Raw genomic sequence first — 25,275 nt, 5'->3', positions numbered from 1 at the left:
ATCTCCTGTGCTCAAGAGCTACAAAGGCCCTGCAAATTAACTGGTGCAGTGCCTGGCTCAGATAAATTGTCCTGTCACTCCCATCAGCTAAGGCCTCACTGGGCATCTTTACACCAGGCTGCAATGTGACTTATAGCTATGCCCAGAAGAGAATATCAGATACAACAAAAAAGTGAGAGCACTGGAGAAGCAAAGGGAAACTGGAAAAGGCAGGAAGGAACTGGAGGAACTGAGAGTGAAGAGTTGTCAAGTACTTAGCAGTGTTAAAGAAGGTTGTAATAAAGGAAAAAAGCTTTCTTTCAGTGCCCAGTTTCTAGGAGAAGCAATGGGGAGTAGGCAAGTTTTTGTCAGATGGATCTCAGATAACAGATCCAGGAAATGACCTGGTAACCAATGCAAGGGAAGTCTTCAGTCAGCTGGTGTTCTTGCACAATTTTCTGGTTTGTCAGACTTAGAAAAATATTTAAACATACACACACACACAGAGCATTCTGTTTGGCCACTCTGCTGGTCAGCATTGCTCCTGGGAGCCCTGTTTATCCAGCAGTATTCCTGCAGCTGGGAGAGCACTGCTGAAGCAACTGTGACATCCCTACAAGCCAAGTACCACCTCTGAAGCCTCGACAAGCCAAGAAAGATTGCTGAGGAAACTTAATCCATTTTCCTCCTTTGTTACAGGATTTCTGCCTAGCTGATGTCCACTCAGGGACGAGCTAGCAGCTGGGAATGCAGGAGGGACGGGGGCAGGTGTTAGGGTGTGCTTGGAGCTACTGGCCATTGCCCCCAAAGGCTTTTTCCTTTCGAACCACCACAATTCTCACTGTCACTGAAAAATGAAGAGTTGCTATTGGAAAAAAGAAGAAAGTACAAGTTTTTGATACTTTATTGACACATCCCTATGCCGAGGTTGGGGGTGGTAATCATAGAATCACAGAATGGATTGGGTTGGAAGGCACCTTAAAGATCATCTAGTTCTGACCCTCCCGTTGTGGGCAGGGACACCTTTCACTCGACCAGGCTGTGTCAAGCCCCATCCAACCACTCCTGGACCATTTCCTGGGATGGGGAACCCACAACTTCTCTAGGAAAGCGGTCCCGGTGCCTCAGCACCCTCACAGTAAAGAATTTTTTCGCGACACCAAATCTAAGCCTGCTCCCTGTCAGTTTGGAGCCGTCACTCCGTGCCCCGCAAACAGCCTCTCTCTAAGGCGTTTCAGGGCCGAGGCCGAGGCGGGCGGAGGGACAATCGCCGGTACCGGCGCCAGCTGTGAGCGGGGGGCGGCGAGAAGCGCCGGGCGCGGCCGGGCGGGGGCTGCCCCGGGGCTCTCATAAGGCCGCCCCCGCTACCACTCCGGGCCCTGCCATCCTGCGGGGCTCCCGAGACGCACCTCGCCGTTCCCTCCCCTCGTCCAGCCCCGTTTCCCGTGGCGAGGCTCCGCCACAGGGGAAGTGACGCCGGCGCCAGGCGAGCTTATATAAAGGGTAGGCGGCAGCGGGCGGAAGCGAGCGGGGCCGAGCGGGCGGGGGGCGGCGGGCAGTGCGAGCGGGGCGGCTGCCGCAGCCCCCCGTGTTCCGGCCTGGCCATGGATTTCCACAACATTCTTGTGATGGCCTCGGAGCAGCAGGGGCTGAACGCGGTGCCGGTGAGCTCGGGGGCGGCTGGGGCTGCCGGGGGGCGCGGGGCCGGGGCGCGGTGGCGGTCGGGCCCGGGGAGGGCCCCGCGGCCGCGGGAGCCCCTCCCGCCTCGGCCCCTGCCCGGGCAGCGCCCGCCGCTGTCTCTGCCGGGCCTTCCGCCTCGCCGGCCCGGGCTGCTCGCTCCTGGGGGCTGGAAAAGCGTCTGTGTGAGGCGAGGGGGCGAGCGGGGCCCCTTCTGTCAACAGGTGCCGGCGCCCCCGGGCTGGGAGCGGGCAGCCGCGGCTTGCCCTCCTGGTCTGGCAGTGCCGACATCCCTGCCGGGAGCGGAGCCGTGCTGCGGGGGAAGGCAGTGCCCAAAAGCCGGCTGAGTCCTTTTGTTCGCTCCGCAAACGCGAGTCTGCCACGTCTCCAGTGCGAGTCGGAGACAAAGTGACAAGTTTCGGGTGAATGGGCTGCGTTGTCTGAGGTCTCTGTGTGCCCCGCGAAGGAATAGCGTGTAACAGCGCTGTGGGGAGGGCTGGCCGAAGGCTGTTGGTATATTGTTAATATTGTTCTGATGTCTGTACTGCAGCAGTTTGTGGTTTAGTTCAAGCTATCAGTAACATGTGGATTCCGTGTGCAATAACCCTCTGACTTGCCTGGATGAAATCTGGCTGTAGGAAGGGCACGTGGCCTTTTCATACATTCATATCCTGGGTTTCATTCCTCTGGGAGAGCCCAAATTATAAGTCTTGAGTGCTTATTTGGATAAGAAATGTTTTCTCTTTGGTAGCCACCAGCTAGGGAGGCACTTTTTATGTTTGCTTTTCAACAGACTGTCAGAGTTCTGTTTCTGTAATTAGTTTGCTTAAACCCAGTGTTAATGAGGGGTACTTGTTTTTAGCAAAAACCAGGAAAAACAGGGAAAAAAAAATCATACTCTCAATTGGACAGTGTCTTCATTTTGGTGGTGTCAGAACTAGTGAATGTCAGTGTCTCTATCTTTAGTAAAACTTTGGTAATGTTCGCTAGTAGTGTGACCAGTTGATAATATGTACCGACCATATGGTAGATGTGAAATTAATCAGATTCCATTGTGGGTTTAAAATCTTATAAAATCAGCTTTTTTTATATTTAGGCATGTTTAATTTGTCTCTGACCCTACATAGGAATCTGGTTCATAACATAAATAATAAAGTAACAAATACAGAAATAGTTTATATTTATATAAAGTATATTTAAATGCCCATTTGATTGGTCTTAAGCTGTTTCATTAAGTTGTCACTGGGTTATTATAATTATTGTTAATAATAAATAACAAATACAGAAATACTTTAGGATATTTAAATGCCCTTTTGATTGGTCTTAAGCTGTTTCACTCAGTTGTCACTGGGTTATTATAATTATTGTTTTAGATGTTTAAAGCTTCTCTTTACAGTCTCAGTTTCCCCAAGCAGCTTTACTGTGTGAGCCACTACTTTTTTTGTCGCAAGTTTTAATCCGTGATGATGAATTGATAAAATATCTGCCAAAATCTCCATTGTGGATGTGATGGTGGAGGGAGGGGATCCTACTTCTTGTGCAATGAATGAGGGTTTAGCTACTCTTTTTAGTAAAGGCAGCATTAGGATTTGCTAATTCCTGATTAACTCATGGAGTGAGAGTGCAATTGAATCCATAGTTGAAACAGTTTGTTTAGCACATTAGTGGTGCAGCTTTTAACACTGAAGTTGGCCCCAGTCTCTGAGCAAAAGCAGAGCTGCACTTGGCACTGCTTGAAGCTATTTGCAGCTGCTGGGCTTTAAAAGAGAGCCCATGGAGATTTTACAATCACTGGACATCTAAACAACTTCACTGTGTTAAAGCTAGTATATTAAATGTGTTTATATAAGAAGAATATAATTATTTTAAAATACTTTTATTAAAAACACCATATAGACTAATTACACATTTACTGGCATATAAAATTACCAGGTTTCCAGAAATGTTAGTTGCTGCATTAACACGCATATCCTCTGAATTTCTCGCTGAGAAGTTTGTTTTAAACTTTACAGTGCACCTGACTAAATGTTCCATGGCCTTTGTAATGAAAGACAGTGACATGAACAAGTAGTGTATATTCAAAGTATATATAAATATATATACACTCCAGAACAGGTTGTGTTGAGTTCAAAGTGGAAACTACATAAAAACTCTAAGAAATAATGTGGCCTTGTATTGTAAAAGAGGGGCCTGGATAAAGCAGATATTACATCATGTCCCTGTAAAAACGAATCTGCTTGTTCATCTCCCTATGGAAATCCAGATTCAAAAGGAACATTGCTGAACTCAGCCTTTTGGTGCTGTGTTAGTTGCATCAGGTTTTGTTTCTAAATAAAACAGTACATATATGAACTACTGCCTAAGCTATTAATGATGTGCTGCTGATCATCTTCACAGCAGCTGCTGAGTAGAGCCCCAGGTTTTATCATCTAATATTCCATAGGGGTGTCATTGCCTTATTTTGTTACCTGTGTTCATATTAGCAGTTCGTCAGATTTTCAGTATGGTCTTGCTTTGACTAGACGTGATAACAGTTATGAGATTTAATGTTGTCTTTAGAGAGGTTTAAATAGATTGTGCCACTCTTTTTGGTGAATTTGGTGTACTGTGTTATGCCATGTGTTTCACATGACATGACAGAGCACTTTCAGATATTTTTATTGTAGCTATTCTTTAAAATATGAAATTTTATTGCAGCTTAAAAAAAAAAAACCCTGAGGACAGTTGGAACCAAGTCATTCTTTTATTTCACCTTAGTTTCTAATAAACTATTAAAGACAGTATAAACATCTCATATTGCTCCCGATTCCTTTTAACTGAGAGTGAGACTTTGGTGTACAGAATTGACAGAAATCCGATACAATTTAACCACAAAGAGGTGACGCAAAACCGAAAGAGCTCTTCCTCCACGTCAGCACTTGTGAGGTCTGGTACAAAGCAAAGCAGCTTCCAGTGAAGCTGACAGATACAAGTAGCCAGAAGGAATCTAGTACTTGTGAAGTGAAACACTAACAGAATCCCAGAGTTTTTTCAGAGGACCTTTAGTTACAGAGCCTGCCCATCGAATTCTAATCTACAAATTATCGAGCGTTTGCCCGCAGGCAAGAGAAGCTCAGCATGAGAAATAATGGGAATGGCTGTGAAGTGCAGATTGCTGCTGTAGGACCAGACTGCCATCGATTGATGTGTGTGCATTTATTGTGTGCTTAAAACTGGCCTCAAAACGGGGCTAAAATTATTTGGATTGCATCAGCCTCCACAGGAGGGAACTGCGAGATATGCAATGTGAAATGTTGGCAGGGGTGAGGAGGGCTTTTGCTCTCAACTTGACTGACCTGATAGTAAAGTTCCAGACTGTTGAGGTTTAAATGCTGACTAGTAAAATGGGGGCCACAATACCACTACAGAAAGGAAAGCATAAAGTATGTTCTTTTTTTTTTTTTCCTGTGTGAAGTAACTTTTCATAGAAGAAATCTGCAATTTTTTTTCCAGCCAAGGGTTCTGCTTGGGTGTTGTAGCAGCAGTTGCAAAATTGGAAGAAAATAATTTTTGCCTTTTTAGGAATAAAATATAAGAACCTGTTGAATTGGTTTTGGGAGAGGAGAGCAGTGTGAGCCGATAAACTGAGCGTTTTATCTTTCTCTCGGTAGGAGTTGTTAGATCCTGAAATGCAGCAAATTTAAACATGCTTGTTACCTAGTATTTACTTTGTCACAACCAGAAATTGAAAGCAGCAGTTGCAAAATCATCATGTGGGTATTCTAAGACAGTCTCACTGCCGAGTCAGCTGCTGCGAACCCCGTGGCAAATCTGTAGCAGAAGCTTTGGAAATACCAGTTCAGGATGAAGGGCAGAGGCCCCTGGGCAGTGAACACAAATGGCTACTTACGATGTGGAAAGCTGCCTTTTGAGGGATTGGCATTGCAAGAGGAGTGACACAAACAAGGATGTGTGTGGTGGATGAACCATTCCTGATGTTCTCAGAAAATGATACCCTTGTCTTGGCTTAAAAAGACAGGTGTCTGCTAAGGAAGGCAGGAGCCTTTCTTGAAATGGAAAATGTAAACCCCTCCCTCTGAGTTATTATAATTTTGAAATTAAGGGGCTCTTAGGCAAAGATATGGGAATAGGAATAACAATTATTTACTAGGAAAATTAAAATAAAAATGCAGTAATACAAATAAACACTGACAGAGTCAGAATACGACCTGACACCCTGTGGGTCATCGTGTTGGTAGCAGTCTGATTAAATGGTGGCTGCAGCCCTCCTGCAGTGACAGATGTTCTGTGGAAGCAGTGATCCTACAGAAGGGTGTTTCTTTGAAGGTACAGTGGTGGTGTAGATGGGCCTGGTCTTCCTTAGGGAATTTAGTGGGAAAAGGCTCCCCTGGTGTTCCAATTCTCAGATTTTTATCTAGGTAGGAATGCTTGGTTCCTCCCTCTGGGCAGAACATATCACAATGAGATGATGTAATTTTATCAGTCATGCAGTGAGACTCAGTGGCCCATTTACAGCAGATATCTCCCTGGATGGAGGATGGGTTGTGGAAGAGATAAAGAGCACTGCCCCACCTGGCTTTAATAGGTGGTGATAGAGTACATAGTCGTGGTTACATTTTGCATTGTAACTTATGAAAACCCTGAAGAATATTTGGGGGGAAATGTGGACTTCCCATTGGAGAAGGAAATGTCTTGGCAAATGATAAGGAAGAAATTATCTGTGAAGAACAGGCAAAGTGTTGTAACATGCTAGTGAAAAACAAGCAAATAAAAATCTTCCCTGCAAGTTGCCTGCAGTGGATAACACAAATGGAATTGTCTTTGCACTGCATGTGCAAGCCCATTGCAGTAACTGAGCTGCTTGGGTGCTCTACTTGAGAATTGGGTTTGGCAGAATTGATCAGTTGCATTGATCTTGCATTGCCACCTGTGTAAATACTGACCATTGTTAAAGGCAATGCTACTTCTGGCTGGCACTGGTGTTTGGTCTAGGCCTCTGGGGCTTCATTTGGGTGCCAAAACGTCTGCAATTATTTTATAAATTTTGTTTTATTGTCCAAGATTTGGTACTTGAATGCTGACATCAAAATAGCTACAACTCTATCAGGATCATGTGCCACGGTTTGAAGGAAGTCAGTGACTTCAGAGCAAATAGTCACTGTTTACAGCTCGAAGAGTGCAGTGTTCTGGGAACAGCATGACCTGCTCTTTCCTAAAGGCTAAACATTTCTATTCCTCTGTTGATTTAACCAACTTAGCAATAGTTATTAAAAGCCAGAATAGTGCAGCTGCTGTTTGGATGGTATAGTGATGTGTGCTGGCTTATTTAGCCTGCTTTACCTGCAGTCTGATGCATATTCATTTGCACTGCATATAAAACACTTTATTAGTGTTTGCAGAACGAGTGTATGGTTCAGTGCTTTTAGAAAGGCTACAGTTCAGCAGGATATTTTATGCTATAACTGAATGAAAGTGAGACATACACATTTTCTGTACTATTATACTCTTTTTTTTTTTCCTGTATTTTCAGTTGTTAGTCAATATTAAGAAATGCTACTGATTGGAAATTTTAACTAAAATTTTGCATGATTTTTCATGTTAACAGCAGTCAGAAATGAGCTTGTCTGTCCAGCTACTTTACAAACCTGTTCCTGGATAGAGCTATTAGTCACAGTGCAGCAAAACAATGCCTGAAAACTGCTTCCCCATCACTTTAATTCTTTATGAGGTTTCCCAACAGAATAAATCAATCTACTTTTGTCTCTGCTGTTTAGCAGTTTCCAAAGGTGCTCCTTAGGAACAAAATCATTTAGGCTAGAAAAGATGCCTGAGTACTACACAGTTTTTAAAACAGAGTTTTCAAAACTGAGGGCACAGTTGAAATGGAATAATTAAATGAAGCTTTGCCAAATTAGGTTACCAATGGCAAAACATGACGGTTTAACTTTGTAAGATAATTTACAGAGACATCATTATACTAAGATGAGTATGCTACAAAGTACTGCAAGTAATTTCTAAGTAATTTCAAATTACTAATTTGCTTCAACCTGTTCCTCACAGGATTTTGACTGATAATGTGTGGGTTGCTTTGCCTCTCTGTCTGTTCCTGTTCAAATGGAATAAACCAGATTTCTCTGGGACATAGAGCCTTGGGCCCCATTTGAGCAAAAGCTGAGAGGCAGTTCTGCGTGGCAGTTCAGGTTTCCTGAGCAGTCATTTTCCTGTTTGCACCTGGAACACTTTTGGTGCAAACAGGAAAATTGGTTCTCAGGTTGTGGTAAAATTCCTTGCACAGAGGTGAAGCTCAGGAAATGAGCTTGGCTGTAGTAGGTCTTTAATGTGATGAGGTGACATGGCAGGTTTTAATATGCAATGTATGTGGATGGTGCACTGTAGTAATTGTGCTCTGGTCATGTCAGAAACTGCTTGAGAAGACTACAGGTGGCTGGTATTGTAGCTGCCCTTCTTGGAGCCAGTTTTGGATGCAGCTTAGAAATGAGCCTCCAAACCTTGCTTCTTAGTGCATGTATATTCAAACTTATTTATGGGTTTGCATGTTAGTAATTAAAGTAATCCAAGATCTATTCATGTTCTGCTGATCAATGAATCAGAAATGAGAATGAAGGTTTCTATTGTCTGATATTGATGTTTATAGGGAGTCAGGCTGCCAGCCTGCCTGATTATTGCCTCTAAAACATTTGGATGTAGGTTTCCTTACCAGATATTTTGTTTTGATTATTTTAGTTAAGTTTCATAAGGCTTTATGAGGACAGAAAGATATTTATAGAAATGCTGACTTGTGTGGCTCTTTAGTGATACTTTATTTGGGTCTTTTTTCACATCTCTTTGGTGAGAATCTTAATGTGTCATGTGGGAGATCTTGGTTTAGATTTTAATATGTTGGCTTAGTTTTGAAATAAACAAAAAAAAACTCCACCCTCTCAAACCTCAGTTTTGGATTGGGGTTTCTTTTATTCCTAAATGTGTTCTGTTTTCCTTTTGCTTCTGAGTTTAACTGCCTTCTATGGTATTTATCTTTACAACTGTCTCTCTCATTGCCTTGTTTTTTCTTCTGTATTTTGTTTGTGGGAAGAAGTTAAAAAAAATTTCTCTATTTTTCCCATTTCAGGCACAACCTGGTACATTTGTGAAAGGCAGTGTCTGAGCAGGTGCAGCACACTGGTGCAAATGGTTGTTATAGAGCCCAGTAAGAGGCACTTGGGCACTTAACATTGATTTAAGGAACCTTTATTGGATAAGGGAAGCAAAAAAGGGGGTAGCATAGATAACTTTACATCTGTTCAGTTGCCAGAACCCCAGGTTGAACAGCACTGGATGGACTTTAAAGCATGGCAAACTGTGCAAATCCTGTCTGTGTTGCATGTAATCACTGTTGTAGTCTTTAGAGCATTTGCAGGTTGTCCTGGGAAGTTAATAGCACAGTTTATCATTTCCTCTGCCAAGGAAAAAGATGTTATTTGAAAACATGCAGCTTCACCTCAGGATATAATGACATATAGAATCGTAGACTAGGAACCATTAATGGTGATTAGTCCAACTCCCCTGCAATGGGCAGGGACATCTTAAAACAGATGAGGTCACCCAGAGCCCTGTCCAACCTGACCTCGGATGTTTCCAGGGACAGGGGGTCTACAGCCTCTCCTGGCAATCTGAGCCAGTGTTTCACTGTTCCCCTCGAACAACTTCTAGTCAGAATCTGCCCTTTTAGTTTTAAACCAATACCCCCTGTCCTAGTGTTACTGTCTCTGCTAAAAACTGTCCCCATCTTTCTTATAAGCTCCCTTTCAGTACTGAAAGGCTGCAACAAGATCTCCCTGGAGCCTTCTCTTCTCCTGGCAAATTACACCATGTGCAAGTGCTGTAATTGCCAGGTGCCAGGTGGGGGCTGTGTATTCTCTCACAGTTAGTGCAGAGGTCACACTGATCTCACGTGATAAGTGGAGTTTCAGGTCAGCTGGTGTGGGTCACTAACTCCTTGATGTACAGCAGTATTGTGTTTAAGGTCACTGCTAGCAGGAGCTAAAATCAGTATTGTTGGTTTTACGTCAGCCTATTTGTTATGCTGGTATAGTCCGTTCCAGATTTTGGAGTAATTAAAATTTTTTTAGTAGATTTATCTATTTTTGCTGAATTAGGTAACCTGAAACTGAAATGAGTGTCTACAAGCAAGCTAAAAATGGAGCTGTAAACCTGCAGTCTGGAACTGAGTTTACTCTGGCAGCTTGGGCTGTAGTTTGCTTTTGGTTCCTCTTGGTCAAAGACTAAGGCTGAACTGAAATACCTTTATTCCATTACTAATGCAGGCATTGCATTCCTTAATAGTCCAGTTCATTTCACTCATTTTGTTTCCCTACCTGTCTTCTGGTTTCCTGCTCATTCCTTCCAAAAGCTGAGTGAGCCCTGTCTTGGATGTATCCACATATTGTAGATGTGCCCTTGTGAATGTACCTCACTCAAAAGATACACAGCAATGTGTTTTGAGATAAAATAATGATTTGACAATTCACTGGAATGTAACAAAGTTCAGCAGGGGTTTGACAAGGTTTAATAAGTTTATTGCAAGGTTCATTTTATTATTTAATTAATGGAGGAAACATACAAAAAAGAGTTCAAATTCATTCATTTATGAGCTCATTTAGAATAATTCTCAGGGACTGGCAATGCAAAGAGCAAGAAGCACAGTCCTGTTGAGACACAAGGTTCTGAGTGGACTCTTTGCTTTCTAAACTCAGTTTGGAGTGGCTGGATCCATTCTTAGTCTCAGGCTTGGTCAGTGGTATATATCTAATGGAATTATCCATACAGTGTTTGTAATAATATGGGGTGGATGGATTAGTAGTGTTTCATAATACTAATGCAACATCCTCTGTCACCCACTGAGGATCTATCATGAGTAAGGAATCCTTCCACCTTGGGTAAGGAAAGATCTCTTAGTTTCAGGTAAGGAATTTCTAACCCTGAGAGATATCCCTGCTCAAGGGGTCACCTGGCATCCTGTTAAGCTGCAGTTCAGGGAGAGCTCAAATCAGGCTCATCCTGATGGCAATATTTATAGGGTGAAGTAGTTGGCTGCTGGCCAATGGTATAGACAAGACAAATGTCCTTGTCTTAGTGCTGATATCTTGTTCATCTTGCTCTTCTGATGATTATGAAGAAAAAAAAAAAAATTCAAGACTTATCTTCTTCCTTGGACCAGGCCCTTTCTAGCTTGCAAGTTTCTCCCAGGGACTTGGGTCTGGTTGCTCAGTCTGAAAGCACAACTGTGAGTCAAATGTACCCAGCACAACCCTCAGTTTCAGTGGGAATTCATTGTTTACTGTGTACCAGCTCTGTGCTTAAGTCAAGTACAGGACTGTTATGCAACTCCTCAGTTTTAAAGACTGATTTTTTTTACATTTCTTTACTCTTCTGACATTTTTTTGTTCTTTGCAGAAAAGGTACAGTTTGGCTGTTGGTCCTCCCAAAAAAGTTCCCAAAGTCAAAGGTGTAGAGTCTGCAGCAGTGCAAGCATTTCTCAGACGGCAAGAAGAAGAAAAGAGGAAAAAAGGTAAAAGTACAAAATATCTCCTATGGGAGACTTTAATTTGTTGTTTTCTATTTGTCACTTTATTCAAATTTCTTGCAAATACAGCAGCACATCTGTTTCTGGAATTTATGCGTAGACCTGATGAGAGAAAGCTGGAACTAAGTAAGGGCTGGGGACGTTTGCTTGCTTTCCTAAGGGGTTAAAACATTATTCAGCTACATTAGGATTTATGGCTGGAGATTGAGAAAGCAGTTAAGGTGAAGAGCAAAAAACTATCTCAACTTTAGTTAGCTTAACTTTGAAAAGTTTATCTGTGTGAAAAATGGAAAGAGTTGCCATTGTTCTGTCTTAAAATTCACTGTATTGATACACCAGATTAAAGAGTCTCCAAGACATGATTTCTTCCTTTAAATAGTCTATGGAATAAACTAGTACTGCATTCTGATGTTAATGTTTTGTTAAAGGTAACCAAATTTGATGGACAGGATGGCCCAGGTTATTCCTCCTCTCCTGGACCAGTCATGAGTCTGTTTCTTAGTCCTGCTGCCAGGTCCAGAAGCAAGACTAAGCACAAATTCCTCGTGGGGCATGCTGGTACACTCTGTGCTGTCACAGCCCTTGACAATAGAATGACACAGACAAGGAATGGTATCTTTATAGACACCCAAAGTATGAGTAGCCTGATCCATTTTCTAGGAATTTTTGTTTTCTTAATCTTTTTGGTATTTACCTCCAACTCCTTGGTCTGTCCAGTATTTGGAATGTAGATGTCTCATTCACCACCTAATTCATCCTGGCTCTTGTCAGCAGGTCACAGACACAAGATAGAGAGCATACTTATGCAGAAAACAGCTAAGCCAGAGCAGTAAGGATATAGGACAGACTGTGGAGATAGGGCACAGGGCTCTATCAGACTTGTATAATGACTAGCTGCTTGTTTATCTGTGTTCAGCTGTTTCTGTGTCTCCCTTATATCCCTCTACACACACCCACCCACTTAGGCTATTTTGCAGTTATTATCCCCCCAATACTCTTATTCTCTCCCCTTCCTCAACTTCTCTTAAACATTTGCTTGTAAATTCTGTATAGTCTCAAGATTCTCTTTCTCAGTCTCAGAACTCTTTCCACTATACAGAGATCCCATAACTTCTGTACCTCCTTATACAGAGGTTCTCCACAATTTTCATAGCATCCAGGAAAGCTGCTTCCCTTGGAAAGCCTTAGTGGGTTTTGTTAGAGCAGCATTTCACTCAATTGCTTGCCTTTGTTAGAGCAGCTGACACAGGAGCCAGTCAGCCTGTCCTGTTGGCAGACCTGGAGTCACTTTCTCATCTCTTTTGGATAGCTATTAGCCAGATATCCTTAAGTTACTTTCCTAAGTGGTTTGTTAGTTGGGAAAATATTGGCATAAAAAGTAGTGCCTTTTGTGTAACTTTCACCTGGTTTTCTTGCAGCACTGGAAGAAAGAAGGAAGAAAGAGCAGCTCTTGGCGAGGCGTATTGAACTGAAACATGACAGAAAGGCAAGAGCTATGGCCTCACGAACAAAGGATAATTTTTATGGTTATAATGGTGTTCCTGTTGAAGAGAAGCCTAAAAAGAGGAGGGCTTGTGAGAATGTTGCTCAGGCCCCAGAGGCTGAGTATGCAACAGAAGATGAAACTGAGCAACTTGAATACAGTCAGACAGAATCTGAGCATGAGCAAGAAGAATATGAGGAGAAACCATCCAAAGCTGCAGTGAAACCAAAGGCACCTCCCAAAAGTGCACCAGCACCTCTGAACTTTGCAGAGCTCTTGAGGCTTGCTGAAAAGAAACAATATGAACCAGTGGAAATAAAACCAGTGAAAAAGGTAGAAGAGAGACCCAGAACAGCAGAAGAATTGAGAGAGAGGGAGTTTTTGGGACGCAAAAACAAAAAAGCAGAAATGCATAAGAAAAGTGAGAAGGAGATTAAGCCTACAGGAATATCCAGTTCTTCAAAAAACCTGTCTTCTCAAAAAGCATCTGTAAACACAAAACTTAATAAAAGCTCCGTAGATAAACATTCCACATCTAAAAGCAGTCTGTCGCTTTCTATGGGTAGTATTGATAAGAAATCCAAAGCACCAGCATTGACTGAAAAACACCCACGGTCATCATCTTCTTCCAGACTTGATCAAATGGAAAAAACCTCACAAAATGGTTCCTTAAAAAGCTCTTCTGGTAGCAGTCATAATAAATTACCTATCAATGGTATTAGAAAGTCTGGCTCAAGCTCTCAGGTGCCACCCTCAAAACCCACGGCCAATGGGGCTCAGAGAATGCCATCTGTGAAAGAATCCAGCGTGAAAAAGTCTGCCCATGCAAAACCAGGAAAACCTGCAGCTCTTCAACATGGAATCAACTCCAATGCAAAACGATCTGGCAGCAGCTTAGGAAAAGGAGGACCTGGACATCCCGGTGGTGGTTCAAGTGCAGGACCGGGACGATCAAGCAGCAATTCTGGTGTGGGACCAGGAAGGCCAGGAAGTGGTTTAAGCTCAGGACCTGGGAGGCCTGGCGGCAGCTCAGCCACAGGACCTGGGAGGCCTGGTGGCAGCTCAAGCACAGGACCTGGGCGACCAGGAGGTGGCTCAGGCGTGGGACCGGGAAGGCCGACGGGCAGCTCGAGCACGGGACCTGGGCGGCCGGGCAGCAGCTCAGGCGTGGGACTTAAGCGACCGGGCGGCAGCTTGGGCGCTGGACCGGGAAGGCCGGGCAGCAGCACAAATATAGGACCAGGGCGACCAGGCAGCAGCCTGGGAACAGGACCAGGAAGGCCAGGAATCAGTCCAAGCACAGGAGCCAAGCAACCAGGCAGCAGCTTGGGCACTGGCCCGGGGAGGCCGGGCATTGGCACTGGCCCAGGGAGGCCGGGCATCGGCACAAGCGCAGGATCTGCGCGACCAGGCAGCGGCCCGGGCACAGCTGTGAAACCCAAGTGTACTGTCGTGTCAGAAACCATTTCTTCTAAAAACCTCGTCACAAGACCTAGCAATGGACAGATGAATGGAATGAGACCTTTTCCAGGGCATAGACCTGTGCTTCATCCACAAGGTATGCATTTATAGAACAAAGAATTTTTTCACCGTTGTGGTTTAACTCCAATGGGCAACTAAGTACTGCGCGGCTGCTTGCATGCCCTGTCCCCCAGTGGGGAGAAGAATTGGAAAAAACCCGAGTGAAACACAGATAAGAACAGTTTAATAATTGAAACAAAATTAAATAGAGCAGCTTTTAATATATTTTACTTATTTTTACCTATGCTTGTAATTTTTGAAATACAGGTGGTGTGAAGTATCACATGAAAGAAAACTAAGCAGCCTGTGATGGATACTGGTATATGAATGCTCTTAGAAGAAAAAGAATTGAAGGATTTGCTTCCAGCATTGCTTAATAGTTGGTCTATAAAACTTTGTCACATCTTAAATAACAGATGCTTGAAGCGCTAGATGGAAAATCGCTCACAGGTTTTACATTTCAGCATTTTGGCAGATTTATCTTATCAGTGACAAGCTGTCCTAAAAATTTATTTCTGATCAGGAGCAAGCAGTGTGGAATGTAGTGAATAAGTGCCTGGAAAGCCCTGAGCAAAGAACAGATATCTGCTTTCCTCAGGATGCCATTGCTGATACTGATAGGCAATCTCCTCTAGCACAACTCAGGAAGTATTTTCTCTTGCTGAATTTCTAAGAAATGCTGGTTAACTTGAGGCAGAAGTTTTCTACCATGAAGCCCAGAAAATGGCTATGCCCAAGGTATAGCACGGAGAAGTACTGTTAAATTAAAATTATATTCATGTTATTAGATAATGATTTCATTCTCTCCTGTCATTTAGGTCTTGGAAGACCACCTATTAGTTACAAGAGACAAATAGAAGATGATGATGATGATGAATATGACTCTGAAATGGATGACTTCATTGAAGATGAAGGGGAACCTCAAGAAGAAATATCAAAACATATCCGGGAAATATTTGGCTATGACCGGAAAAGGTAAGAGAAGTAACAATTTTAAGATACTGCAGAACAAGCAGTTGAACAAGTAATGATTCTTCCTAAGAAGGGATATTAATTCATTACCTATTTTTTAATGTGCTACAAACTGATATTTAATTTTCAGGTACAAAGATGAAAGTGATTATGCCTTACGTTATATGGAGAGCAGCTGGAGAGAACAACAGAAAGAAGAAGCTAGGAGGTATGCATGGATTTGAACTTTGATACAAACTGCAGAGTTTGTTCATTGCTGAAGTCATTGGGCTAAGCTAGCAAATATCCACTCTGCTTTTAACAGCAAACCTTACAATTTTTTATAAGAAAGCTTAAGTAAAAGATGGAATTCATACAGCCAGTGGTGGATGCCCTAAATAAGTCATGGATGTCCTTACCTATCACAAACCTTGCTTGTTAAGAACGAATAAAAAACAAATCTCCTTCATTTCAAAAATATTTTTAAAATTACACATTTCATTTGAAATTCCAAATTCTTTAATTGGTCCCAAGCATTACAATATTCTGGTAGTTTGAGATCTGGAAATTTTATTTATACGTGTGTGTGTCTATTTCTATAGAAGTATAAAAAGTATGCTGACAAGCTTGTATAGTCACTGATTTCAATTATGAAGGGGATATTTTCATGTTGGTTTTGGCCTTTGGGCCTGCATAATTCTTATGAGAAGCTGATTATTTGTTTTTAAATGAGTGATGGGACAAGCTTTGTGAGAGCTATAAGGGTTTTCTATAGAAAATGCAAATATTGGAATGCATGGAGTCACCAAATTCTTTGGTTCTAATGTTCAAGGCCTTCTGAATAACCATACAGAAACTTGCATCTTTGAAGTTATAGTCAGTATCCTTATTCCTCCTGGCTCCTGGAGGAATATCTGCAGCCCGTGGAACACTATAGTCTGTAAAGTGGAGTTAGGAGAAATGAAGGCAATTTTAAAGTGATATTGCTGTTAACCAAACTGTTGACATCCTAGAGTGAGGTTTTGCAGAGTTGAATTCCTGACTCACTTTTAACTACATGTGTTTCATAAAGGAAGTGGAGATTTGAGTTAAATTCAATTTTACTTTTCCAATGGATGTGTTTCAGTAGCTGCTTTTAGGGAGAACAAAAGACCTTATGTATTAAATTTAATTTTTTTAATACAGTCTTTATTTTTTGACAGAAGTTTTAAATATCTTTTTCCCTTGAAATACTTGATTCTGATCTTACGATTAAAAAAAAAATCTTGATTTTTTTTTTTTTTTGAAGCTGCATTCATTCTATAATTAAAGAAGAGCTGATATGAAAATAATCTTCAAATCAGCTCTAGTACTTCTAGTGTTGTTTTTTGGGCATGTAGAAGTAAAACCTCAGGTGTCCTGAGTAGCAGTGTAAAGGATTTAATCTTGTTTGGCAGCTTGAGACTCGGTGTTCAGGAAGACTTGGAAGAGCTGAGACGGGAAGAAGAAGAGCTGAAACGCAAGAGACAGTCTAAGAAGCTGAGGACACGTTAACTGACTGACGGTGTTGACTTTGTTCATGTTTCTGCTCCCCTCTGCCTCCATACATCTCTTGTTCTACTTCAGTTTCCATTTGCTTGTTAGCAGGCAAAAGAATATTTAAAGGGATTAAAGTACAGAAAAGCAAGGCTTTAGCTTGACCTAAATAAGATATTTATTTTTAATACTTGCCAGGGTTGTTTTTTAATGAAGAAATTAATGCACTAATGCATATTAAATGGAGTAAAATTAATAGATGTTTCCATTGATTAAACCAGTTCAAGATGCCAGCAGAAATATTGACTAGCTATGCACTGACTTGGAACTGTGTGGGCCACGTACCAGTAAACCAATTTTGCATTCACTTGAAAGAAAGGAATAGCATTCTTGTTCCCTGATATTTCTTGAGACTTGGAGAGATTGCTCTATATCCTGCCCTGTCTCCCAGCCTGAGCCTCAAAGTGTTAAAATGTTGTCTTCTGCACAGCAGTAGCTTGGGTGTAAATTCAACCACAGTCCACAGGTGTTTAAGGCAATAAAGTGCTGCAGATCTTTAGATTTGAGGACCCATAAAAATAATTTGAACCTCTATTTCTAAACAGAAAAGTGCATGTCATTTGCAAACCGTGCAGTGATGGATATGGCCAGAAGATTATGTTGGCTTTTGCTGTCTGGAATTCCAGTGCCAGTCTAATTCAGTATGAGAAACACACACCCTGAAAACAGAAATTTCTAGTGTTTGTATGTAACCTGTGCTTTTGGGCTCAAGCATATGCTGGGGAATTCTTCTCCTGCCCTGTAAATTTTCAGATTTGTTTAACAGCTTCTGCTGCTTTACAAACTGTGTTTTTTCTTGCATTAAACATCCGATGGTTAAATTATTTAAAATGTGAAGCAGTCATTTATCTGATTAGTTTTACTGTTCAGAAAGAACATCAGAATTAAGTTCTGTTAGAATGCTTTTGCAGCTTTTCAGTATTATCATGTTAACTAGTTAATACTTGTGATTGATTTCAGCAAGCCAAAAACCTAAAATAATATTTATAGCAGGAGCCTTAGTTCAGTTACTTACCTTAATGCCCATATTTGCACATTATTTCTAACTATGCATTTAAAGACTGTTTGTTTCAGTAACTGAATTTGTTTACAATCAGCACAGGGTTCATGTAAGTTGACAGAAGTTGCACTGAGACCTGAAAGTCAAATCTGGTGTTGCATCTACTAGGATTTCCCCAAGTTGCCCTTCAAAGCTCACCAGTGTCACAGCTCAGCTTTGCCTCAAGCTCCAGGACTCCATTGGTAGCATCTGCCTTCAGCTGCTTCAGGCCATTATGTTTTAATGCTAGAAATAGGGTAAAAAAATAGAAAAAGGGCTTTGGGTGTTGGTTGGGAGTGGGGAAAAAGGAAAAATTACGTGGTGGAGAAACAACAAAGGAACCTTTCCTCTTGGGGCTATTCTTAACAGTGCTGCTTCTAGGAAGCAGTTCAGATAGCAGCCTGTAAGGAACAGTCTTGGAAGCTGCTAAAGTTTAAACATCTGATTCTTAATGTAAGAAAAAACAGCTTTGCCTTTTTAAAATGTTTTCTGTCAATGGTGTACCATATTACTGCCTCAACAAAACACTGATGTAAGTTAATGGTATAGATTCTCTAGCCTATCTCAGTATTGGCTAACATGGAGCCCAGGTGAGGATACCATTGTTGCTCTATTAGCTAAGGAAAACTGTTTCTCTATTAACTAACAAAAACTGTTTCTCAGTGTATGCACTGGAGACTATGCAAGACAGTGTAGCCTCACTGTCTAGAAGTGTGGTGTATTCTCTGCTGCATTGGGACCATCTCAAATTTCCTGTTGGAGATTCCTGGTTTCTAGAATTACCCTTTCAGGACAATGGGCTTTGGGACCATGATCAGGTTCTGGGTTTGTACTTTTTTATTCTTTTTAGCTGGAGAAAGACTTGAGGTCCATCAACCCAGACAGCAATATCATCTGTGAGCAACTTCCTGCCTAGTTGGGGAGAAAAAAGTTTCTTATGAAGCAAAAGAAATATATAAAGTTGAAATTAGTTCAGTTGGGAAAGAAATCTGCATTTCAGACAAATACCGGTTAAGTAAAACCTGATTATTTCACCACTTTCTTGATTATTTAACCGTGCAAGACCAGTTAAACTTCTTAATCTGTAAAGCACTTTGTCATTTAGATGGTGACTGGAATGTACTCTGCTAGCCTCCCTAAGACACTGTATAACTTTCTTCACACAGTGATCATTGCTTAAGTTTTGTCTATTCCATATGAAAAATTATTCAAGGACACATTTGTAATTTTACAGTCAAGAAGTACTTTCTCATAATTGGCATGGGATGCTGATGGGTTTTCTATTTTGTACAAATGTTTGGCTTTTAATGTGCTTGCATATTTGTTGCATATTTGTATGTCAGCTAGGAAGGAACTAAATTAGTTTTTTAATTCCTGACCTTGTATCCAAAAACCTGTTTACTGTTTGCCAGATTAATAGTATTTATCTAATGACAGTATTTCAGTACTTCCAAAGTGCATCTGAATTTGAGATGAAGAAAAACTGGAAGAATGCTTACATTGGTTTATCAGGATTGGATGTTCAGCTAATAATTTAATTGTATTTAAGGAAATTCTGGCTTGGTTTTAGATTCTTAATTCACCGTTTGACAATGTGCCTTTTTACTAAATTGTGTCAAAAAATAATGAATGTAGGAGGATAAAAAGGTTGGTTTCTGCTATCTCAGATTCTATATCCTTAAACTTGAGAGTGTGAAATGACGTACTTTTCATAAAACCCTTCCAGGTCTGGCTTTGATTGCACAATTAAGGTAGCTACTTCTTTACTGCTAATGCTAAATCAAATGAAGGGCACTTTCTATTGATGACTACTTTTTGAAAATGTCTTGTATTTACACTTGAGCTGTATTTCACTTTACAGCAATGTCTTTTGGAGGCCAGGGTTTTGCATATCACAGGAAGCCTTAGTGTGCAACTCTGTGCTGTGCTTTAAAATAAAAATCTTTCAAGAAGTATATGAGATCTCTATGGAAATCTGGATTTATTTTTGTGTAAAGCCCAAAATATTGTCCAGGAAAACTAATTTTCTAAATTTTTTTTTGCATTTTGTAACATAGTAGCTGATACATATTTCTAGATATAGCATATTTCTGGAGACCAAAACATGTCAGAAAATAAATATATGGAGAGACTGGTGTTTAAATTGTGATGAATGTACTTCTATTTATTTTGGTGAGTGGGTGTGCGCAATATTAAAGTGTTAGTGTGTAAATAAGGGTGCTTCTAGTTTTAGCCAATGATTTCTTTTCCTTTGGGGATATCATGTGTGCAGTGTCTTTTTACACAATGTGACAAAAACAGGTTAAAAGCCTCATACATAGCTTACCTACTCTCTGGTGCTGTTAAGGAAGTGTATACTTTAGCACACACCAAATGCATATACATTTTACAGAGTATGTGTACAATAAATTACAGGCATTAAACATTTTACTGCTATTTCTCATTGGTTTACTTTTATGGAAGATTTATCAGAATTACTTTCTGCTGTTTCCTCTGAGCTTTCACATACAGTCACTCACAGTCTGAATGTTCTGTGAGAATGGTTCTCATGCAGCCAGCAAGAAGGCATGAAAAATGTAATGGAGCCACTTAACCCTTCAGAAAAGATCTGAAAGTTCCTGGTGTCTCCTGTAGTTTAGGCTGTCACATGGTATGTACTTGGAGGAACATGTATTTAGAATTAAAATATAACCAAGTGTGCCCATTGCCTTTAATCTTTTGCATTTGAAGTGCTCACAAGCAGCATCCTTCTGGGTTTCCATATTCCCATGTAAGGAGTCTGAAGTCCCTTGATGGCTGTCTCCTCTGGAAGGGTTTTCTGCTTTGATGGTGGAAGTAAATGACTGTTCTGACCAGCTGAGGCCGTGACCCACTTCCAAATGGATGCACATAAGTGAGCCCACCTGCCTTTATGGGGAACAGCAATGCTTGCACACTCTTGTGCTTAAAAGTCTTTTAAAATATTGCAAGTCTGCATTTAAGGAGTCCTATGACTACCTTGTTTTGGAGGCATGAAATAATATCATCTTTGGAACTACCTTGTATGGAATTCCCTTTAGATTTTTAATGTATCTTAACAGCTGTGCCCAGTCAATATCAGCCATGATTTCAAGGCACTGGTGTTCTGTTCAGGAGGAGGTTCTGCATTGAGTCATTATCTTAACCCAGCCAGTAAAGCTACTTCTGGAAGCAAAATTATTGTATTCAGATTTGGGAAAAACAAGTAATTACAGGCTTCCCTTGTCTGAGGACAGCTTTTAGTTGTAGTTTATTTGGAATAAGATTTCAGTTCCCCAAGACAGAACTGCAATTTATTTATCCCATGGATAGCCTCTTTTTACCCCTGGAACTGCATATGGGAAAATTCATTTTTCCATGAGTCTGGTAATCTAAAAAGCCTGGGCATACTATGCTTGTCATACTCTGTGGAATGAAATTAAGGACAGAGGTCATTCCTGAAGTAATCACATGTGTCATGAGTTTAGTTCTGACTTCCCTGTCCATAACTAATAGTTCTGGTTTTCTACACCACCTGGTGCTTAATTTGCTTTGAGGGTTCCTGCCTTTGGTTCTTCATGGAATTCTTGGGTTTTGCCTACATCCTTCTCCCTCCACTGGCAAATTCATTATTTTTTTTTGTATCCTGGATGTAACTTTCTCAACATGCCTTGCTTGAGAACAGGCAAATGTTCTGAACTGATGCCACCTCATACTCTGTGTCTGAAAGTTGATGGCTATCAACAATTTAAAGAATCAAGAGCTTCAATAGGTTTTTTTGGTTGAAGGAGTTGGCTTGATTCTGATTTGAAAAACACTTGAGTGTAGAGCTGCAGGTTTTGTAGTGCATGGGAATAACTGAACATGTACCTGTGAACACATTGAGTACAGAAGGCTGTTTGAGTGCCTTACCTGCTCTTTCCATGTATGAAACCTCTCTTGTGGATTTCTTCAGGAGAGGTAAGTAGCTTCCTTGAATGGTGCAACTTAAGGGTACATGATGTTTGTTGTGGGTCTGTCCTCAGCTCCCTATCACAATAAGGCAATAATTCTCCCTGCCACCTCCTTTCAGCTCTTGTGTTGTATGGATGCCTTGTGGTCCTTACATACGTTCAGTTTGTCAAGATTTGGGCAAAGAAAGAAATGTGTATGGTAGAGCAGAGCATCTGTGGATTGACCTGCTGCTCTGTAGCTGATGAATAACACTGATTATTTTGGGACAGGAGGGGCACTTTATCAGGTTCTTGATCTGTACAGAATGTGCAGGAAGGGTTTCTGAGACCTCCACAGTAGTGTCAAATGTGACTGTAAATGATATGTAGACAGGCACCTGGTCCTGGTGAATATTGAGAGTTCAGGCAGAGCAATGTGCTGCTGTTACCATCCTCTTCCCCAACCAAAAGGAGGGAGCCAACAACCCCTTTAGTAGCCTGGCTTCTGTGTGCCAGCTGTGTACACGGGGAGTGTGGCAATGGCAGTGCATGGTGCATGACATGGCCCAGGCTGTGGGGAGCCCTGTTTACAAGCAGTGTGAGATGCTGAAGCTGGCAGGAAAATGTAAAACTTTTGTGGAAAATCTCTTCACTATTTTTGCTGTTGGGAATGAGGGCTGATGTACCTCATAGCTGCTGGCTTAAATGCAGCCTTGGTTGGTTGGTGCTTTGTAAGTGACTGTTATGACATACAAAATGGTCCCAGTGTAGATCACACACATGGGTGACTTGCTGGTTGTTCAGAACAAAGAGGAGATAAATAATTTATTCAGATAAATAATGCTCTTAGTCATGATATTCCCAGAGCTGGAGGTGGTTTGGGTTTTGTTAGGAAGCTTGTTCCTGCCACTTGTGTTGTGGTGTGTCTGCAGTTATTACCCAGTCTTTGGTATCTGGGATGATCACTTGAGTATATTTTAGAAGTGCAAATTTTCCCCTTAGCATGTAATATTTACAAGTTGAACTTGTAATTTCCATTCCATTACTCTGAAGTTAATTTAGACAACTCATAGCATTGCATGATTTTCTCCACTGGAGAAAATCCTTTAAAATGCTTCCTGGATAGTAGTTTCCTGTTGTTGAGAATCATTCCCCCTGGCTTATCTCTAAGCTAGTAACCGTATAGATGCAGGATGTTCACAGGCAAGCAGAATAATAAGGCTTGTATTTAGAGTATGAAAGTTTGAGGCTGTAGAAATGTCATTTTCCTCTTGTGCAGAGCTGAATAAAATTCCAAAGTCATATGCTGCAAGACAAGATCCATGTCATCCCAAGACTGTAATTTTGCTTTGCCCTCTCCCTTAGCACTTGAGAAATTGCAGTCTATTTTCTGTTTCATTAACCATCTTAACTTTTCTACCAAGTCTCAAAGAAAACATCTTGGTCAGGATGAATGTCTGTACTGCTGGCAGAATGCTGGTTTTTTATACATAGGGTAACCTTTTATGCAGTGAGGAGTTGTAATAATATAAAAGCTGGATGTATTGCTTGATAAATCCCAGTTTGGGAGAACTTCTGCAGCTTGTTTGGTAAGAATATATGTGAAATTCTGTGGCTTCATTTGGAAGAGTATTCCCAGTGATGGGGGCAGAGGAGCTACTAGAGGATACATGGGGTAGCAAGGCTGTGTGTTTGCCTGCTAGCAAGATGTTTCATTACCTAGAGATTAGTTGGCAATACTCTGTTGACGTAATACAGAGTTATTCATTGCAAATGATGTTTAGAGAAGATTTTGAGTCAGAGGGCACAGACCCAGCTTGGAATTGAAATGAGTCGGAACAGTGAGTACTAAGAAATTTGCATCTGTAGTTTGGGTGGAAGCTTAGTCAAGGGTGACTTCTAAGCCTTAAATAGAACCACTACTACCAGCAGCAGTGTGTCACTGCCACAGGGATGTGGTCACTGTCCTGGTTGCTCTGATTGTTTTGGTTATGTATGAACAGAGATTTTAAAAATGTTTCCAAACATCAAACTTACTAATAACTGTAAATATCTATCAGACTTTCCCAGCTGTGAAATAATAAGAAAAATTTAGGTGCTTGAGATTTAAAATTTAAAAGGAGTGTTTTATTCTCAAACATTAGTCTATGCTAAGACCTTTGTAAAACAAAATTATTTTCAAATTATCACTGAAAAGGTTTAGATAAATGTTCATGCCGATCATTCTGTACAAGTTTAACTGAGGATGTACTATGCTTGCTGGTCAAATGATGTGTAGCATTTGCTGGAATCTGCAATGCCTGAGGACTGAAGGACTGGTCTTGTGCTACTTTCCAAACCGAACACTGAAGCTGTAACATTCTTTGTTACATCACACACAACTTCAGCACAGAAGCAGAATCAGCATCATTAAGCATTATGTATGATGGAGAAGGTTAAGGAAAGTTGTTCTAAACCTAATTATTTTCTGCTGTGGCTGTATCAACAACTGTGCTCTTAGTTACTGTCTGCTTCTGGCCTCGTACCTGTGGCCTCTAGTGAGGGAGAAAAAACATTGTATGAGCTTTCTCAAGATTTTGCTCCTTGTAAAAACATGCTACTCTCAGGCTTAGTCTGTCCTGTTCTGTCAGTTTTCTGGTCAGTTAGGGGGATAGAACTGGCATTTGTCACCATTAACCTTGCTGACCTACTGTGTTTTCCACTGAATTGGCCATCAGACTTGCATGGCCCACCTTCCAAAAGGCAGTTTTCCAGTCTCTCTGCTATGATGTAGGGAGGCTTAAAAATTAGAAACTAATGTAAGGAAATAAATTCATGTCAGGTTTGTATTTACATATCTGTAATTCCATAAAGTTGCAATTCGGTTTTGATACTGTCAACACAGAGGGAAGAAATCCCCACATCCCTAAATATCTGTGTATGATCACAAGGATGGCAAAGGGGCTGGAGGAGAGGCTGTAGAAGTGGGTGAGGTCACTTGGCTTGTTCAGCCTGAAGGAGACTGAGAGGAGATGTCTTTGCAGTCTACAGCTTCCTCAGAGGGGAAGCAGGTGGACAGACACTGATGTCTTTCTGTGGTGACCAGAGACAGGACTCAAGGAAATGGCATGATGGGGTCAGGGGAGGTTCAGGTTGGGTCTTAGGGAAAGGCTCTTCACCCTGAGGGTGGCTGGGACAGCGCCCCTGGGCAGTGTTCACAGCACCAAGCCTGACAGAGCTCAAGAAGCATTCGGACAATGCTCTCAGGCACACGGTGTGACTCCTGGGGGGTCCTGTGCAGGGCCAGGAGCTGGACCACATGATCCTGGTGGGTCTCTTCCAGCTGACCACAGTTTCTGATTCTATGAGCAACACCTTGATTGACTGCATCCTTAAAGCTTGTTCGTTCACGGGTGTTCTTGGCTGGACGCTGGCTGTTGCCTCTTCATCTAATTAGGCTTGAAACTATACAATGATCTTACATCAAAGAAGAGCCTGGCTCAAGATAATCTCGACACATTCCACGTTTTGCAACACCACGGCGGGTGGAAACAGCACG

The 25,275-nt window shown here is 41.5% G+C and overlaps 1 protein-coding gene across 2 annotated transcripts; it reads left to right on the top strand.

The window, feature by feature from the left end:
* The first annotated feature begins 1,485 nt into the window (after window positions 1-1,485).
* SPTY2D1 (SPT2 chromatin protein domain containing 1) lies at window positions 1,486-20,238 on the top strand. 2 transcript variants are annotated; one of them, XM_059848998.1, is made up of 7 exons: window positions 1,486-1,643; window positions 11,110-11,224; window positions 12,658-13,764; window positions 13,798-14,280; window positions 15,062-15,218; window positions 15,346-15,423; window positions 16,631-20,238. In XM_059848998.1, the coding sequence occupies exons 1-7, from the start codon at window positions 1,584-1,586 to the stop codon at window positions 16,725-16,727; spliced, it is 2,097 nt and encodes a 698-aa protein (XP_059704981.1). In that variant the 5' UTR covers window positions 1,486-1,583; the 3' UTR covers window positions 16,728-20,238. The 2 variants fall into 2 exon arrangements, with proteins under 2 accessions (XP_059704981.1, XP_059704980.1); XM_059848997.1 differs by having other exon boundaries at window positions 12,658-14,280.
* The last annotated feature ends 5,037 nt before the right edge of the window (window positions 20,239-25,275 follow it).

Source organism: Haemorhous mexicanus, chromosome 6 (genome assembly GCF_027477595.1).
Source record: "Haemorhous mexicanus isolate bHaeMex1 chromosome 6, bHaeMex1.pri, whole genome shotgun sequence".
NCBI lineage: Eukaryota > Metazoa > Chordata > Aves > Passeriformes > Fringillidae > Haemorhous > Haemorhous mexicanus.
This window is presented reverse-complemented; position numbering and strand designations above follow the sequence as displayed.

What these genes read in the sequence shown, in the direction of transcription:
- SPTY2D1 (XM_059848997.1), top strand. Translation starts at nt 1,584, where the DNA reads ATGGATTTCCACAACATTCTTGTGATGGCCTCGGAGCAGCAGGGGCTG. An exon ending in AGGGGCTGAACGCGGTGCCG is followed by an intron (nt 1,644 to 11,109) that starts GTGAGCTCGGGG and finishes TGTTCTTTGCAG; the next exon opens with AAAAGGTACAGTTTGGCTGT. An exon ending in ACCTGTGCTTCATCCACAAG is followed by an intron (nt 14,281 to 15,061) that starts GTATGCATTTAT and finishes CCTGTCATTTAG; the next exon opens with GTCTTGGAAGACCACCTATT.